General features: G+C 42.1%; 1 protein-coding gene and 1 pseudogene across 1 annotated transcript; both read right to left on the minus strand.

Moving 5' to 3' along the window:
- Positions 1–2,595: 2,595 nt before the first annotated feature.
- LOC137097529 (small ribosomal subunit protein eS4, X isoform-like) lies at positions 2,596–12,037 on the minus strand (annotated as a pseudogene).
- Positions 12,038–13,477: 1,440 nt separating this feature from the next.
- KCNJ1 (potassium inwardly rectifying channel subfamily J member 1) lies at positions 13,478–14,596 on the minus strand. Its single transcript, XM_060787668.2, has one exon. It carries the CDS (start codon positions 14,594–14,596, stop codon positions 13,478–13,480), a length of 1,119 nt encoding a protein of 372 aa, XP_060643651.2.
- Between the last annotated feature and the right edge of the window lie 1,310 nt (positions 14,597–15,906).

Here is a 15,906-nt window from a genome sequence, read left to right on the forward strand (position 1 = left end):
CAGGAATATTGCATTCAAAGCAACCCTCACAGATGGCCATCCAGCCTCTGTTTAATAGCTTCCAAAGAAGGAGCCTCCACCACACTCCGAGGCAGAGACTTCCACTGCTGAATGTCTCTCACAGTCAGGAAGTTCTTCCTCATGTTCAGATGGAATCTCCTTTCTTGTAGTTTGAAGATATACACGTCCTAGTCTCCAGGGAAGCAGAAAACAAGCTTGCTCCCTCCTTCCTGTGGCTTCCTCTCACATATTTATATATGGCTATCATATCTCCTCTCAGCCTTCTCTTCTTCAGGCTAAACATGCCCAGCTCCTTAAGCTGCTCCTCATAGGGCTTGTTCTCCAGACCCTTGATCATTTGAGTCGCCCTCCTCTGGGCACATTCCAGCTTGTCAATATCTCTCTTCAATTGTGGTGCCCAGAATTGGACACAATATTCCAGGCAGAATAGAGGGGTAGCATTACTTCCCTAGATCTAGACACTATGCTTTTATAAGAAAAGACTTAGTGGATTTGGATCAGTTAAGCGGAGTAATCATTAGCATATGGCTAGATAAATAGCCACCAGACTGGCAATAGCTAAATGGATCATAAGTATACTGTTTAATTTTTATTTATTAATGTTCATGTTTTTAATTGTTATATTTGCTATTTTGTATTTTATGATGCAGCATTGAATTATTGCCAATTGGAAGCCGCCCTGAGTCCCCCTAGGGTTTGAGAAGGGCAGGGTAAAAACGTTCGAAATAAATAAATTATAGTAAAGTTTGCTTCGAAATGCCTCCATAGTGAGTATCTAGATGCATGTAGCTAAAGATATTGATACCTGAAACACTATGGAGAGAGAGATGGGAAAGGGGGGCGGGTGAGAGAGAAGGGGTCTATGTTGTTAATTGCAGCAATAATACGTTGCATGTATTGTCGAAGGCTTTCATGGCCGGAATCACTGGGTTGTTGTAAGTTTTTCCGGGCTATATGGCCATGTTCTGGAGGCATTCTCTCCTGACGTTTCGCCTGCATCTGTGACAAGCATCCTCAGAGGTAGTGAGGTCTGCTGGAAGTAGGAAAAATGGGTTTATATATCTGTGGAATAACCAGGGTGAGACAAAGGACTTTTGTCTGTTGGGGCTAGGTGTGAATGTTTCAGCTGATCACCTTGATTTGCATTCAATGGCTTGGAAGCGCCTGGGGGGAATCTTTTATTGAGAGTGATTTTATGTGCCTGTTTGTTTCCCCTCCTATTTCCAACAGACCTCACTACCTCTGAGGATGCTTGCCATAGATGCAGGCGAAATGTCAGGAGAAAAATTGCCTCCAGAACATGGTCATATAGCCCGGAAAAAGCTACAACAACCCAATACATTTCATGCTTATGTCTATGTTTGATGTTTTTAATGATTTTAATCTAGTTATATGTTATTGATTTAGATATGTGATATATATATATATATATATATATATATATATATATATATATATATGAGGCACTTAATTTGCCATTTATTATGTTGTAATAAACCGCTTTGAGTCCCTCCAGGGGTGAGAAAAGCAGTATAGAAATGCAGCTAAGAAATAAATGAAATAAATAAAGATGGCTATTGAGAGAAACCAATATGCCATCTGGTGGCCGTTTCATCCTGGAAAAACAGCCAGTCGGTCATGTTATCCAGTCCTGTAGCACCTCTTTGTGGTCTTCCATGCTCACTGATTCTCCCTTCTTAATATGTTGTCAATATGAGGAATTCTTGGAGTTTCCATTGACACTATCATATAACACAGTTTGAGTCGGCATAGGCTCCAGTTCTATTCAGTTAAACTATATTATATGGCAGTACAGATGGGACTGAAACTGAAGTCCCAAAAAGTACTTCCCCAAACATTGACAGATTTCAATCAAAGACCATTTTATCCCTCCCAGGCATTAAATCTATTTTATCTCTGATTAAAGGGCCTCTAGAAGGCACTGTACTATTGTAAATTTACAAAGAATTTCTGACTTTTCATAGTTGTATCAATGGCAACTGAAATAGAAAGATTTTTTTAAAGGCAGTCTGCCAAGCCTGCACTAATTGCTTCTCTTCTTAGTCTAGATGTGCTTCACATGTATAGTAAGAGTATCAACCAGGGTCTTTGAGTACCACTTTGTGCAATTCTATTATCTTTGTGCTTAGATCTATAGCAGTTCATATAGAGTTTGGTGGTGAATTATCTGGTATGCAGTGAACTTCATTTTGTTAGTTTTGGCCCATCTCTCTAATCTGTCAAGATCATTTTGAATTCTGCTCCTGTCCTCTGGAGTATTGGCTATCCCTCCCAATTTGGTGTCATGGACCTCTTCTGAAGTCTCGGGATTTTTGCCTCTGTTTGAAACCCATTATTGAGTGCTGTCTGGAAGCGCCCTCAGTTCAGAAAAAGTTTTCCAGATTCTGGAATGCAATAGGTCATTGTCTGCAGTCTTTTAAATAATAATAATAATGGACCTCAGTGATAAAGTAAAAATAACAATAAATCTTATTTAATCACAAACCTTTTTCTTTCAAGTTTTGAAAAGGTTTTATTTGCCAAAGAGGAAGCTCTGGGAAGGTTGTAACCTGTGCTTGGGGACTCAGCCACTGCTCTGCTTGGCTGCCAGCCTCTTGTCTCTCTCTTCGGCAATGGTGAGGCAGATACCCTTCCCATGGGGCAGGGAGATCTACGGCTTGTTGCCTTTCCAATGACAAAGATGTTGGACAACCGGGTCTCAAAGCTATTTCCAAACGCATTTGGTGGGGACACAAGACAGGGCCTTTTCTGTGGTGGCCCCCCCACTCTGGAACACCCTCCCCAAAGATCTTAGACAGGCCCCTACATTGGCAGTCTTTAGAAAGAACTTGAAGACCTGGCTGTTCCGATGTGCCTTCCCTGAATAGGAAATCTCCAATACCAAGTCCCAGAAGCACTTTATTAGAACTAAGATTGCCGCACACTGCACTTACCCTATAAGCCTTATGTACCACCTGTGACATCAGCACTTTTAATTCTTTACCCATTACTCTGGCCTGGCCCAGTTTTATTGTGTTTTGGTGTATTGTTTATTGTTTGTGGTTTTGTTGTTTAATATTGCTTTAATTGTTTTTAATTTGCTTTAGGTTTTTTATTGTTATGTTGTGTATTGAGGCCTTGGCCTTTGTAAGCCACATCGAGTCCTTCGGGAGATGCTAGCGGGGTACAAATAAAGTTAATAATAATAATAATAATAATAATAATAGTTGGCATCCTTCACGTGGACCACATCAAAGGAGCCAGGGTGCTGCTCTCTGTTGGTGATGACCCCGATGCGGGCCAAGTAGGCTCCACCAGTCACCACACAGAGGTTGCCTGTGTCAAACTTGATGAAGTCTGTGATCTTGCCCAACTCCAGGTCGATCTGTTATTCACCTTGATGAGGGGGTCCAGGTAGCGGATACTCCAGGTGTCGTGTGTGACCAGGTACAGAATGCCCTTGGTTCCCACAAAGATCTTTCTGACCTTGCATAGCTTGTACTTGACCTCTTCTGGCATAATCCGGTGAACTGCAAAGCTCCCTTAGTGCCATACACCACGTGGAAACCTTATTAACAGTATTCACCAAGCAACAACAGATAACAGATCCTACAAGTTAAAAGAATATATATCCCTGGAGTATAAATGGTTAAGTTTATGTTGTGATATCACATATTAATCTATCTACATGTCTTTAAAACATCTGAATAAATTATAGTTCAAAACTACATGCAATCACCAAACCCACCTAGTCTCCTTAAAAAATTACAAATAATTATTGTTTTGATATGAATTTGAGTGGTTTTTGTCTGAAAATTACACAGAGCCCCCTCAAAATGCCCAAACTCCAGACAAAAAGACCTATAAGACTGCAATGGCAACAAGATATGATGCCTCATCACTTCCAGTCACCATTTTGGGAAGGAAGCAGAACAAAAAGGAAGTATTTGGGAGCACCAATGGGAGGGTGCAGCCAGCAGGAGGATTGAGGAAGGGAGATTGATCCCTGGACCCCTGCAGTTGCCCATCCCTAATTTACAACAGTGGCTTTGCTCAATCATATAACTTTTGGATCCATCACAAATAGAATGATGAGTCTGCTTTGATTATAGTCCGACTTTTAAATGTCTGTGGAAGTAGCTGAAATTATTTTGGGGACCTCATTTAAAGTTTGGACTGAAACCCTGAGTGGAATCATTTGCTGCCACTGGTAAAAAGCCATCAGTCTCTACTATATGAAATGAACATTTTCTTCAAAGCTCCTACAACTGATAGAATTCAACAGAGAAAACATCCAGCTGGGAGATCGGAAAGGCACAGGCCACCGGGCTTGATCCCAACGTGCCTGTTCAGGAAGATTACGATTATTTTCATCTTCCTAACTGTGAACTTTCGCTTGATGGCCATGGCATGACAAGCTCAGAATAGATTTCCTCCAGGATTCTGTGTTTCCCTGATAGACTCTCTTTCCTGACCTGGGACTTTTATCTCACTGCTAACAAAGAGCTTGCTCTGGATGGAGAGGAAATCCCATTCATTGTTCTTGGGCCGTTGGGCTCTGCCTCGAATGTGCTATCTCCCCGCTCTCTGGTCCACCACAGTCATGCTGGAACTGGCAGGCATTTCCTGCAGGAGCAATCAACAGGACCCCCATGGGAAGAGGTTGCGTTTCTTCCTAGTTTACTTGGTAGCAGGCATGTAGCTGGGGGGGGGGGGGGGGCTTGAGGGGCTTCAGCCCCCCCCCCCCACCAAATTCTCATGGTGGTCCGCAAGAAGGCCTTACTGGTGCATTATTTAAACTGTTATGTTTATTCATATCATGATCTGATCACCATACTCAATATATCCCATATGCATGGGGGTATTGGGGTAACGATACAAAAGGTTTGCTAGGGTAGACCCTCTTTCACTCAGACTCAGCCCCACCCCCTCCCCCGAATCTACGGGCCTGTTTGGTAGCCATTAATATTTTTTTCTAGCTCAGAACAGCACTGCATTCATGATGAACCAAACCTAAAGAACAGATTAGTGCACACCTGTAATTCACAGCTTGGCTCCCAGACACACAGAAGCCTAATGTGCATCAACACACTCCTGTTAGTGTCCTATGATGCATTCTTACAATTCATTTAAAGGGTTTGCATCAAGTATGCATAAAGCTACATATTTAGGCTTCAGGAAGATAGTTTTCCAAGTGACACATGTTTCAAAGAGAGACAGTATGATATGATTTGCGTGTTGGATTTGGACACTGGGAGTTAGGATTCAAACACTTCTTGGCCATAGTAAAAGCAAAGGTTTTCCCTGACATTAAGGCTAATCGTGTACAACTCTGAGGGGTAGTACTCATCTCCATTTCTAGGCTGAAGAGCCAGCGTTGTTCGTAGACACCTCCAAGGTCATGTGGCCAGCATGACTGCATGGAGTGCCATTACCTTCCTACAGAAGTGGCACCTAATGACTCACATTTGCATGTTTTTGAACTGCTCGGTTGGCAAAAGCTGGGCCTAAAAGCGAGAGCTCACCCTGCTCCCCAGATTCGAACTGCCAATCCTTTTGTCAGTAAGTTCAACAGCTCAGCGGTTTAACCGACTGCCCCACTAAGGGCTTCTTCTGGGCCATAAGTCTTTCTTTCCCACTCTCAGGGCCCTTCCAAACTGGCCCTATATCTCAGGATCTGGTCCCAGGTTTTTTGCTTTAATCTGGATTATATGAGTCCACACTTCCAGATAATCCGGGATAAAAAGAAAACCTGGGATCAGATCCCCAGAGGAAAGTAAGAGCAAATTGCCTGTGAACGAATTCTCCCAAGAAAACGTGGCAATAAGTTTGCCTTAAGATCTTCATAAGTCAGAATTGTCTTGAAAGCATGTAAGAATAACGAATTTATTGGTGTATTGTCGTATGTCTTCATGGCCGGAATCACTAGGTTGTTGTAGTTTTTTTCGGACTAAATGGCCATGGTCTAGAGGCATTCTTTCCTGATGTTTCGCCTGCATCTGTGGCAAGCATCCTCAGAGGTAGTGAGGTCTGTTGGAACTAGGCAAAAGGGTTTATATATCTGTGGAATGACCAGGGTGAGACAAAGGACTCTTGTCTGCTGGAGCTAGGTATGAATGTTTCAACTGACCACCTTGATTAGCATACAATGGCCTGACTGTGCCTGGGGCAAACTTTTGTTGAGAGGTAAGTTTATTGGTGTTTTTTTCCTGCAAAAAGGTGATATAGCTAACACCTCTCCCCCTCCTTGACAGTTGTGTATTTATGTAACACATTTTTAAAATGGCCATAGTTATGCCTTTAGTCCTAGATTAAAAACTTTGGAAATTGTGTCATGACCCTTTCTGATCTGAAAAGGGCTTCCTCTGCACTAAAAATCACAAGTCTGTTACAGCAGGGCAGAAATGTGACTGTTTTCTGCAATGTAAAAAGAAGTTTTTAAGGCAAGTCCAGATCAAGCTTACCCAATGTATCATAATTACAACAATACTATTACAGCGGTGGGGAGTGTTAACCCAGCCATTTCTGTCTTGTCATAGCAAAAGGAACGAGAAAGGGAAATAAAGAAATAATGCTATTAAGGGTGGTTTCCTTCTTTAAGCATCAACCTATTCAAATTCAAAGGATAATCTAATTAGCAAGGTCATGGTAAACACCCATCAGAGCTAAGCAAGTGCTTCCTTTCCAGTTATTACACTCAACACCGATTGCGCATGCGGAATATAATCAGTGGTTGTAATCGGATTGCTGTAAAAGTTTTTAATTTTCCAGTTATACAATCTGTTTCAATCATTTGCATCCCTTTCCAGTTCCTGTACATTTCCGTTCTGTCTCATTATGATGTCAGATCTAGATTTTGAGGGTTACTTTCAGGAAGGAGACTAGGGTGTTAATGCTTTAATTTGGAAAAGCTAATTTCCAGGTAAGAAAAAAAAGGGCTTGTACAATTATAATCGAGCACAGAAAGTATATTTCGCTATAATTTACAAAGCATAATTCATTTCTTGCTGTTAGGTTTCATCCCTGAACTGCACAAGTATCTTGTGTCATCAATCTTCCAGACCTCAATGAGTAGTTAGATTAGAGATAGGATTAGGGTGAGGGATTCCTCCCTCACATTCCTATGCATGTTTTCCCAATAGGGCTTTGTTTTCTCTCTTCCTGCCAGCCACTGTCTCCTCCACCTTTGAAGATGTAGCAAAAGAATCTCTGTGAGGGAACTTCCTTTTAAAAGGTATTTTTATTGCCCTGGGCTGGCCCTGGACTGGCCATGTAGCCATCCTCCATTGTATCTTCTGCCTTTTCTTCCCTCCAGTGCAGACACATTTTGGCTCTCTCTTTAGGCAAAATGTAGCTGCATGGATTTTTTTTTTTTTACTTTTTACCCTTTTACATTTCTTTAGAAGATAAGATTTAGTAAGTGAGTTAGCTAGTTTTCTATCTAGAATGTATTTCTTTTACTTCAATAAATATTTTTGAGTCTAAAATTCTGACTCTGCAATCTTGTGCCATCTTAAGAATAGAAGCTTATCCCAGTTTCACCACATGTAAGTTTATGCTGGTTGTGAAGTTTACTTCTGGTTGTTGTTGTTGTTGTTCATTCATTCAGTCGTTTCTGACTCTTCGTGACATCAGAAATGACTTCTGGTACTCTGATATATTTATGGAGGAATAACCCCAACTGAGGGTTATTTTGAGCCTAACAGCTCAGATTCCCCAACAGTTGCTTGCAAGTTGCAAATACCTTCCTTCCAGGTGAAGCACATAGTTAACAATTAATGTATCTCTTCTCCTGCCACTACACCACCTTTTTTATACAAAAAGAGAAATAGCCCAAGAAACACTCTGTGAGTGAAGGTTTCAGCATTTCAGAGTCACTGAAACCATAGCATCACCATGACCACAGGAATAAAACAAGGCTTGTTTCTATTCACTCATGACAAATATACTTACTTCAGAATGGGCACTTCTTCCTTGCAGATAAAAAGAATGTATCTTGGGGGTGGGGGGGAGGAAACAGATTGAACATTGATAACAATGTTGTCAATATTGGAAACTGTCTCATGGCTTGAAATTGAACCTAAAAATAACAAAGAGTCTTATGGCACCCTAAAGACTAGCAAGCTTTATTCGGTATAAACGTTCAAAGAATGAGATCCACTCAGAGGCGGCCCTAGGTAATTTTCAAAGGTAAGCAAACATTATTTTGGCGCCCCCCCCCCCCCTCAACCAATCACTGAAAAATAAAACATAGAAGGTAGAGGTGAATAAAAGAGTTACCTTACAAACCAGAAATTTACTTACAACATTATGTTCATATAGTTACATTACCTAGAATTAACACAAATTAACTTTTTTTAGAATGCAAATATTTTATTAAACTTAGCAACAATTTTAAGTTTTTGTTGTTATTTTTGGTCTACAAGTACTACACAAAGGTTTATTGGTCATGCTGTCTCTTCAAAAGATTTTTCAGATTAGGGTCTTGCTAATAACAGAGAACTCAAACCCATGCTTGTTGGGTCTGTAAATCAGATTTGTTTTGGAGAACACAGCCCTAGGAGAATAGACACCTCCTTTTTAAGAAAGCGAACTCTTGTCCTTCAAAAGTGCCATGCCAGCCTGGACCATTGCAATGGGTGTGGCAACACAGCCAGCATCTGGCCCCTTCACTTGACTGGATATTTTAACATCCAGTTTTTTTTTAACATAAATAAACTTGAACACTTCTAAAATTAAAAAGATATTTTTCTGGCTTTCAATTTTGAAAACTCGTGTACTATTATATCTGTTTCCATTTCATCCAACAAGCCATTTTCAATGGCCAAGGTTGCTAGTCCACTCAAGCGCTCTTGACTCAAAGTTGATCTTAAGTACGTTTTTATAAGTTTTAATTTTGAAAAACTCCTTTCACCGCTGGCCACAGATACTGGAAGTGTTAACAGAATTCTCAATGCAAGATAAACATTTGGGAAAGTATCCACATAACCACGTTTGGTTATGAAAGACAACGCTTTAGCTGGATGACTTCCAGGGGGCAGCATGGTTGCAAATATTTGTAGCTCTTCAAACAGATCATCACCATTCACATCACAGTCTTCACTATCAGCCAAAATAGTTTGAAGGTGTTGACAGGCATTCTTCAATTCTGTTTCATTCAAACTTTTCCCAAGGCTTGAAATATCATACTGGGATCAGATCTTGGGATATAGGGCCTGTCTGGAAGGGTCCCTAGACCCCTTCTACACTGTCCTTATAACCCAAGATCCGATCCCAGGTTATCTGCTTTGAACTGGATTATATGAGTCCACACTGCCGGATAATCTGGGATAAACAGAAAACCTGGGATCAGATCTTGGGATATAGGGCCTGTCTGGAAGGGTCCCTCGACCCCTTCTACACTGTCCTTATAACCCAAGATCCGATCCCAGATTATCTGCTTTGAACCGGATTATATGAGTCCACACTGGCAGATAATCTGGGATAAACAGAAAACCTGGGATCAGATCTTGGGATATAGGGCCTGTCTGGAAGGGCCCCTAGACCCCTTCTACACTGTCCTTATAACCCAAGATCCGATCCCAGGTTATCTGCTTTGAACTGGATTATATGAGTCCACACTGCCAGATAATCTGGGATAAACAGAAAACCTGGGATCAGATCTTGGGATATAGGGCCTGTCTGGAAGGGCCCCTAGACCCCTTCTACACTGACCTTATAACCCAAGATCCGATCCCAGGTTATATGCTTTGAATTGGATTATATGAGTCCGCACTGCCAGATAATCTGGGATAAACAGAAAACCTGGAATCAGATCTTGGGATATAGGGCCTGTCTGGAAGGGCCCCTAGACCCCTTCTACACTGTCCTTATAACCCAAGATCCGATCCCAGGTTATCTGCTTTGAACTGGATTATATGAGTCCACACTGCCAGATAATCTGGGATAAACAGAAAACCTGAGATCAGATCTTGGGATATAGGGCCTGTCTGGAAGGGCCCCTAGACCCCTTCTACACTGTCCTTATAACCCAAGATCCGATCCCAGGTTATCTGCTTTGAACTGGATTATATGAGTCCACACTGCCAGATAATCTGGGATAAACAGAAAACCTGGGATCAGATCTTGGGATATAGGGCCTGTCTGGAAGGGCCCCTAGACCCCTTCTACACTGTCCTTATAACCCAAGATCCGATCCCAGATTATCTGCTTTGAACTGGATTATATGAGTCCACACTGCCAGATAATCTGGGATAAACAGAAAACCTGGGATCAGATCTTGGGATATAGGGCCTGTCTGGAAGGGTCCCTAGACCCCTTCTACACTGTCCTTATAACCCAAGATCCGATCCCAGGTTATCTGCTTTGAACTGGATTATATGAGTCCGCACTGCCAGATAATCTGGGATAAACAGAAAACCTGGGATCAGATCTTAGGATATAGGGCCTGTCTGGAAGGGTCCCTCGACCCCTTCTACACTGTCCTTATAACCCAAGATCCGATCCCAGGTTATCTGCTTTGAACTGGATTATATGAGTCCACACTGCCAGATAATCTGGGATAAACAGAAAACCTGGGATCAGATCTTGGGATATAGGGCCTGTCTGGAAGGGCCCCTAGACCCCTTCTACACTGTCCTTATAACCCAAGATCCGATCCCAGGTTATCTGCTTTGAACTGGATTATATGAGTCCACACTGCCAGATAATCTGGGATAAACAGAAAACCTGGGATCAGATCTTGGGATATAGGGCCTGTCTGGAAAGGCCCCTAGACCCCTTCTACACTGACCTTATAACCCAAGATCCGATCCCAGGTTATATGCTTTGAATTGGATTATATGAGTCTGCACTGCCAGATAATCTGGGATAAACAGAAAACCTGGAATCAGATCTTGGGATATAGGGCCTGTCTGGAAGGGCCCCTAGACCCCTTCTACACTGTCCTTATAACCCAAGATCCGATCCCTGGTTATCTGCTTTGAACTGGATTATATGAGTCCACACTGCTGGATAATCTGGGATAAACAGAAAACCTGGGATCAGATCTTGGGATATAGGGCCTGTCTGGAAGGGCCCCTAGACCCCTTCTACACTGTCCTTATAACCCAAGATCCGATCCCAGATTATCTGCTTTGAACTGGATTATATGAGTCCACACTGCCAGATAATCTGGGATAAACAGAAAACCTGGGATCAGATCTTGGGATATAGGGCCTGTCTGGAAGGGTCCCTAGCCCCCTTCTACACTGTCCTTATAACCCAAGATCCGATCCCAGGTTATCTGCTTTGAACTGGATTATATGAGTCCGCACTGCCAGATAATCTGGGATAAACAGAAAACCTGGAATATGAGGATTTAAAGATTGAACTGCAAAGACTCTGGCACAAGCCAGTGAAAATGGTCCCAGTGGTGATTGGCACACTGGGTGCAGTCCCTAAAGACCTTGGCCTGCACTTAAACACAATCAGCACTGACAAAATCATGATCTGCCTGCCAGCTGCAGAAGGCGACCTTACTGGGATCTGCATGCATTATTCACCTATACATCACACAGTCCTAGATACTTGTGAAGTGTCCCACGTGTGATCCAATACAACTTTCTGCCCCATATAACAACAACAACAAAAACAACAACAAACCCACAAACAACAGCAAGTCAAAGTTATACCAGGTTCCCTCATCCTTTCTGCCCCATATAATAAAATAATGATAATAATAATAATAATAATATAATAACAATAACAGTAAGTGGGGCCAGGAAGTTCTTGGATGCAGAGGGGAAGACTCCAACTCCCACTATTCCTCGCAGCCACAGGCCCTTTCCTTGTAAGCAGGTGACTAGAACTGACCTGGCCTTGAGCCCCTCCTGCTCCTCCCCATCTTGAATAACTGGAGGCACGGGGGCGCCTCCTCGCACACAGCTGCTCTCGCCTCCTCCTGCACGCAGGCACACAGGCACAGAGTGGAGGGAAACACACGAGCCCGCCTTTCCTGTTCAACTGTGGGGCGCATGCGCAGAGCCAGAAGGGAGGCTGCGGACTCTGTGTAGCCTTCAAGAGGGAGAGGGAGGCAGAGAAAGGTTGCCGAGGGGAGGGGGCATTTATAAAGGCGCCCTTGTGCCTCTGGCAAAAAAAAAAACTATTCAGCGGTCGCTTACCTAGCGTAATGGAAAAACCGCCCCTGGATCCACTTCACCAGACAAAACTTACAACAGATATGAGAACCACCTCAACAAATGGACCAGATAGTGAGCAAAAGAGTTATTTCTGCTAATACAGGCAGTCCCATCTTTGGATAGCATAGAGAAAGGTTAACACCCCCGTAGTCAGGCATGTAGCCGGGGGGGGGGGGGGGATTAGGGGGCTTCAGCCCCCCCCCCCCCAATTCTCATGGTGGTCTGCGAAAAGGCCTTACTGGTACATTATTTAAACTGTTATGTTTATTCATATCATGATCTGATGACCATGCTCAATACATCCCATATGCATGGGGGTATTGGGGTAACAATACAAAAGGTTTGCTAGGGTAGACCCTCTTTCACTCAGACTCAGCCCCCCCTCCCCCCCCCGAATCAAACTCAGCCCCCCGAATCAAAATCCTGGCTACGGGCCTGCCTATAGTGTTTGTGTTGCTGTTGGTGCCCCCGCTCAGAAGATTTCACCTCATTTTCTGTCCCTGTGATCATTGGATTTTGAAAAATTTGGCTCATTGTGGAAACAAGGATTGCTGAGAAAGCTTCAGTTGAGATACATTTTCCCTATGATAACTATTTCAGGATTGAATTTCCTTTCCTTTTGAGGGGTAGATTTATCTAACTTCCCGTTGTCTCACCCCGATCTTAACTATGAGTTGTTTGTAAGTCAGATGTTTATAACTCAAGGACTGCCTGTAGTATCATCCTGTCTGTTAAAGAAGTAATACACAGGAACATATCCACTTTACTAACTGAAGTATACTGGTGTTTGTTTTCCCTCATTGTTCTATGAGACAGTATTTGAGAAGGCAGCATGTGTACTTGTTAATTTTGGATAGTCTTCTAATTAACAAAACATTTTACCATAAGGTCATGATACACCATTATAATAATTGCTGCTCAATAATCAATCGATCTGTTAATCATTCTCAATACCAAAATCTCCTTTTTTCTAATTACTCAAGTGATATAAACCTTTTAGAAATAGAAAACTATCAGACCTGATTCATTTGATTGAAAATTCTAGAAAATCTGCATTGAATGTATCATTCCAATAAATATAAACACATGTGTTTATACATCCAGTGAATATAACACGATGTCCAGCATCCAGGAAATTGCCTGCTATGTAACTAACTCTGGTTAGGTCAAGACTACTTTGGCATCCAAACCATAAGATTCTTCTGTGCAAAAATTAAGAATACAATCCAGATTTTGGCCAAATAACAATTATTTCAAAAAGTAAGAACTTGAATCTGTTACATTTTTGTGTCACTGGTTTCATTGATTTCTTGCAACATAAAGCCATGATTAACGTATCCCATCTTCGCTTTGGCTTTCGCATCTTTCTCATTGTAGAGGCAAAAGGCACAGTGTGGTGTTTCTACCGGCACAGGTTTGCCAAAGTTGTGGAAATCCACCCTATACTTCCCTTCTTTGGTCTTGGAAACAATGGGGGCAAAACGGTAGCCCCATAGCACCTCTTCAGCAATATATGATGTCCTCACTTGGCATGTTGCACTGGTAGATTCCACTGTCCCATCTAGAAATACCACCAGCTCAAAGTCATGCTGATGGATGGTGTCTGCTGTCATGTCAAAGAAGGGACTATGCTTGTCGATGATATGGTAAATTGTCAAGGGACAGATGAAAAACAGGTTCTCATTACCAGTATCAACAACAAAGTCTGTGTTGACTTGATCCAGGATTATAGTCTCTCCTTCGGGTGTGATGGTGGTTTTCAAGAGTTTTCCATAGATGTGACTCCCAATCAGAAGACTTTTTCTGAGATTGGCCACTCTAATGAGGAGACACAGTTTCCCTGCACGTTTGCTGATGACGGCGTTCTTACTGAATGTTATGGTTTTTGCCCTTTTTTTGGGTCTAGAGATCTTGGCCAAGATAGCCCCACACATAAAGGAGTTTATGATAACTCCTAGGATAGACTGGAAAATCAAGAGAAAAATCGCAGTGGCACACTGTTCTGTAACACACCTGAAGCCATAACCAATTGTGACCTGGGTCTCCAAGGAGAACAAGAAAGCAGAAGTCAAGCCATTGATGTTGTCTACACAGGGAGTGTGGTTCTTTGAAGGTCTGAACTCTGGCAAGTCGTTGTGCATGTATGCCACTACGTACCACAGGAGGCCAAAGAGGAACCAGCTCCCTAAGAATGCAGAAATGAAGATAGTCATTTTGTACCTCCACCGGAGATCCAAGACAGTAGTCCAGATGTCAACCAAGAAGACGAGCCTTGACTGTTCCTCTACATTTCCAAACTCTATGTTGCACCTTCCATCTTTTGATACAAGCCGTGATCGCCTTCTCTTGTGCCCTGCCATATGACGGGCAAAATTCTTCTGCAAGAATTTAAACATCTCCACAAACCACTCTAGGTAAAAGAGAAATAACAGAGAGCATACATCAGGAATGCCTGCAGTTATATTTGTGTGTATTTATATTTTACACAAATAGGAGCTTGACCATTCAGAAAGCATTCCAGTAGCTACATAAAGAAACAAATGCAAAATAGCCCGAGGGAGCATTCCATAGTGGTACTTAGCTCAGGAAGGTACAGAAATGTGAATAACATCAACCTCAAGACCCCACTGCAAAGGAGCTAAGTTATGCATTATGATCCACTTTATGCAGAAACAAAGAAAAGTCAAAAGAAGGTCACATAATGGCATGCTTTGCTCTCAGTTATTATAGTATATGCTTGAAGATGATGGCAGAGGTGAAGTGCTGGATTATCTCTGATGATAAGCACTGGCAGTGTAAATATTTGATCTATGACATGCATTATATCTGTAAGGACCCAATTGGTCATGCAAGCCATCACGTGAGGGCGATGAATGATGCAGGTGATGTGTTGGACTCTGTAATGTTCTCATAGACTTAGAATGGCCTCTGAGTCATCCCAGAGAGGGGTCCAATGCTTTAATGTAGTGCTGAACCCAAAGAATGGCAACGTGATCCTTCAGAACACATGGCAACCTTAAAGACATGGCTGAAGGCCAGGAATGAAACAAATCCGGAACGTCTTATTTGGATCCAGACAGGGATATTACTATTTCATTTACCCAATTATTCTGTGTCCTATGTTCCTAGTCAGCTAGTAAAAGCCCTACAGCCATTTTTGTTCTGAACTGACATTATGGCTCAGAGGTATGGAGGGAGGTCTAGTTAAATGTTAAACAAACATGTGGTCACAGGAAGAGGAGGAAGGTCATTTGCTTCCTTCCCACGTACAGACCAAAAGCTCTCCTTTTGTGGCAAACCATTTCTATGTTTTAATGTTGGTTTTTTCCTCATGCTTCCCCCCCCCCCATCCCTATTTCAGAACCTTAATGTATAGAAATCCCACCTTTTTGATAATATTATGTTTATGCATCAATTTCCATGGTCTCCAAGATGCTGTCATAGCTTTGGAGATTGTTGTGACTCATCAGGGAACATGTTTTTCTGAGAAGCCTTATGTTTACATTTAGTGTTGAACTAAAGAATTATCAAAGTGGTACAAGCATATTGCAATTAACAAAGCCTCTGACCAAAAGGCTCCTTCTTACAAAGTCTTTTTAATGAATGTCAAACACCCCACCCATTAGTTAAAAGGATTATTATTATTTTACTGACACAAAAAAACAGTATGTCACAGCAAACGAGATCTATATGCTGGATTTCGTAT

Source organism: Anolis sagrei, chromosome 7 (genome assembly GCF_037176765.1).
Source record: "Anolis sagrei isolate rAnoSag1 chromosome 7, rAnoSag1.mat, whole genome shotgun sequence".
Taxonomy (NCBI): Eukaryota; Metazoa; Chordata; class Lepidosauria; order Squamata; family Dactyloidae; genus Anolis; species Anolis sagrei.